This window comes from Acyrthosiphon pisum, chromosome X (genome assembly GCF_005508785.2).
Source record: "Acyrthosiphon pisum isolate AL4f chromosome X, pea_aphid_22Mar2018_4r6ur, whole genome shotgun sequence".
In the NCBI taxonomy this organism is placed as follows: Eukaryota; Metazoa; Arthropoda; class Insecta; order Hemiptera; family Aphididae; genus Acyrthosiphon; species Acyrthosiphon pisum.
Window position 1 is genome coordinate 127577088 of NC_042493.1, and position 3546 is coordinate 127580633.

At 27.7% G+C, this 3546-nt stretch overlaps 1 protein-coding gene across 1 annotated transcript; it reads right to left on the reverse strand.

Annotated features, from left to right (window-relative positions):
• Positions 1–2407: 2407 nt before the first annotated feature.
• Positions 2408–2969, reverse strand: LOC100163048 (cAMP-responsive element-binding protein-like 2). The gene is made up of 3 exons (XM_029485792.1): positions 2859–2969; positions 2661–2782; positions 2408–2499 (listed from the first exon to the last, which is right to left on the reverse strand). The coding sequence occupies exons 1-3, from the start codon at positions 2959–2961 to the stop codon at positions 2416–2418; spliced, it is 309 nt and encodes a 102-aa protein (XP_029341652.1). The 5' UTR covers positions 2962–2969; the 3' UTR covers positions 2408–2415.
• Between the last annotated feature and the right edge of the window lie 577 nt (positions 2970–3546).

Here is a 3546-nt window from a genome sequence, read left to right on the forward strand (position 1 = left end):
CGACATCCACTTACCCACCTTTTTTCATTTTATTGTTTTTGGTATATGAACTAGAGGATGAATCAAAACTCAACTCTCTTTGTCTTTTGTTTACATTTTCATACTAAACAACAAAATACAATTTTAAAATACTTAAATACTATTACCTATGTAATGAAATAGCTAAATAGCTCATATTAATTATAGTAAGTATCTATATTACATTATTACAATATTACTTATATTATTCAATATTCATTATTATTGTAAGTATTAAAATAAATTTGTAATAGTGTAATACAATAATATTATAATATTAATATTTTATAGCAATATAGCCTATAGGTACCTACTACCTGTCTACTTAAATACTATAGGTAGGTACTATAAAAACTATCGGCTTACCTGCTGATCAGTTTCAAGAGATTGTACTTGTTCAACTTCAGAAAACATAAATTTCTTTAGTTTTTCCTAGAAAGAAACTGATTTTTTGTCCATCCTGAATTTTATTATTTATTTAATTATTTTAACTAGCGCACTCGAAACGTCAAACTTGACTGTCGAAAACGTACGATAAGTAATAAGTAATATCACATTAGCCATTAGGACGTTGTCTATGTTATTACATAATTGATTTTATCGTTTCTATTGAACGTCTAATATTAGGAAACCTAATAACTTATGTGTTATTAACAGACTGGCGAGAAATGCCCCCCCTGGATCCACCACTGTTATATATTATCCTATTTCAAATGATGTTAATATAGTACCTACAAGATATTACTTATGACTATTATCTACTCTATAATGTAGGTATCTATCTCTCATTATAAGCAGATTTTTATTTTATCCAGATAGGTATATTTTTATCTTTTATCCTATACAGATATATATATATATATAAATTTAAAAATGAGATTTTAACATAAATTATTATATCTTTACAATTAAAATTATAATTACATATAAGAAAAATATAATAATATTTAAAATGTTTAAATATATTAGCGTATTTATAAGTAGTGGTCATTATATAATATAAACATTAATTAAAACTGACATTTAGAGTCTAGCGATATGGGATGATAATATAATTCTATACATTAAGAATAGATACCTAATGGGAAATATGGTATCTATGATAAATAATTAAATCACCTAGATACAACTTAATTTTTAAATATTTATATTATACATTTTCATTAAGTATTTTATATTTTCCAATTAAAAAATAATAAATTTATTTTTATAAATACCTAAGTACCTAAATAAATAAATAATAATTAGTAAACATTATAAAAATTTTTGTTTTAATAATTACTTGTAAAATATGTTGGTAATACTATGGTATACCTAAATATATTTTTCATTGTTGAATTAATAGATTTTTGAAGAAAGTTTTCTTAGATAAAAAATAGTTATCAAAATTAGACAACTCTAAAAGGCCTGATAATTATTCCCATGAAGTAATTTTTTTTGACATAATATACCCCCCCCCCCCCCACTAAATAGGTATCAGGTAGAAGAATAGTAGAAAAGTATTATAATTAAGGTCGCAACTAAAACATTAATTTAATTTTCAAATTTTATAGAATGTCAGAAAATTTGTAAAACTAGCACTGGGACCCTTAGAGGATTGATGGAGGATAGTTATTTTAGCACAAACCAATCTTTTGTCCATCATACTGATCTGAATTCGTTTTCATGTGACCTTGAGATCGGTCTAACTTTTTCTGGTGGTGTCTACTACTAACAATATTTTTGGTACCTCTCTTAAGAAGACATGTACTTATTAATCAGTGTTATATAACTAATAGTACTAAGTTATATATTCTCTTAATTGGATCTAATATCTATTTCTAAGATAATTGTAATGTTTATTTAATATTTGTAACTTAATATTTTATAATGGTTCATAAAATATAGTATAATACACCGTGTCGATCCCACTAAATAGGTATCGGGCAGTAGATTAGTGAAAAAGTATTATAATTAAGGTGACAACTAAAATATAAAATGTATAGGAATGTGGTAATTTTGAAGCACCAGCACCAGACCCCTAAAACAAAATGGATTTTGTCAAAAACTATTTTTACACAAAATTTACCAACTTGCACGTTGTACAATATTAGTATTACTAATGACTATGATGTAAGCATGTCACATTGTGACTTAATCATAATATTAAATGCCTGAAGTTGCAATCAAGTTGTTCATCTAAATAAAAAAACCAGTGAATGAGTTAATGATATTTTATTAGTAAGTATAAGATATTTGTAAATAAAACAATATCATGTACTTGTAATTATCACATTTCAACATCATACATTGAAAATCTTTAAAACAAAATAAAGAAATCTATATTATGTAATAGAAACAATGATACAAACAATACAAAATAACAATGAAATATTTACAATAATTACATTGCCTTTGTTATGCAGCACCAAATTCATCCAAGAGTTCTTGGAAACCTTCTGGAATCCTGCCTTCATCAATTTCAATGCACCATATTCTGTACTGTGACAATAAAACAATAATTATTTTATAAGACACTGTACAAGACATTCACAGCAATGTTGTCATGAGCATTAAATAATAACAATATAACGTCTGATGTATGTAAAATAGTAATAATAATAATAATAATAATAATAATAATAATAATAATAATAATATACTTTATCCAGTTCCTGTCGCAGAGATAAGACCGCCTGTTCACGGTCTGCCACCGACTCATCCAAGTATTGGTAGCGTAAATTTTTTCTTGCCCGACAATCACGGGCGCTTTGACGTCTCCTCTCTAACGTTGTATGAAAAAAATAAAACATTAAATAACGAATATGAACGTTTAGATCCCACAATGGTTAGAACTTAACCTAGTTTGGCTCTGATGTCCACTTTGTCACTGGACTTCTTTCCAGACTTACGACTCCGCTTTTTGGCCACTGAAGCCGGAGTCGTCGTAGTGCTCTTTTTCATCTCTTGCACTTGTTCCTGTAATATAATCGAACCGTTACTTGTTTAATATTATAATTTATAATATAATTATGTAGACATCAGCCTGAGTCGAAAGATAAAACACGCGTATATTACCACTTGGACGAGATTGTCAAAATCCTGAGCGTTGATGAGTAATTTCTCGAAATCCATATTGCCGTCAAGGTTTGTTTTTAACTCTCGTAAAGAGAGACCAAAATCGAAAACACGTGAATGATGAATTTCCAATGTTTATAGACAATGTAAACAACAAGTCGTGTGACAATGATAACTGATAAGTAATTAATGTTTTCAAGAAATCTGAAATCACATTTATAAGTTGCCCATCGGCATCTGATAAGGCATGCGTAGAATTACTAGCAAAAATTAACCAGTAGCGCTCCAAGCGACAGTATTACAATAAACTGATTATAGATAATATAATATAGGTGTACAATTAGTTCTAAATGTCAACACATATGATTGAATGTTGACATCAATCGCTAGTAGTCTATTTCGTCAGCTCTTTAGTACAGTAATTTTGTAAATCAATTTGAAAGCCGTTTATCATAAGCGATGTGCAACCTG

What these genes read in the sequence shown, in the direction of transcription:
- LOC100163048 (XM_029485792.1), bottom strand. Translation starts at nt 2,961, where the DNA reads ATGAAAAAGAGCACTACGACGACTCCGGCTTCAGTGGCCAAAAAGCGG. An exon ending in GGACATCAGAGCCAAACTAG is followed by an intron (nt 2,783 to 2,858) that starts GTTAAGTTCTAA and finishes ATACAACGTTAG; the next exon opens with AGAGGAGACGTCAAAGCGCC. An exon ending in TGCGACAGGAACTGGATAAA is followed by an intron (nt 2,500 to 2,660) that starts GTATATTATTAT and finishes TTATTGTCACAG; the next exon opens with TACAGAATATGGTGCATTGA.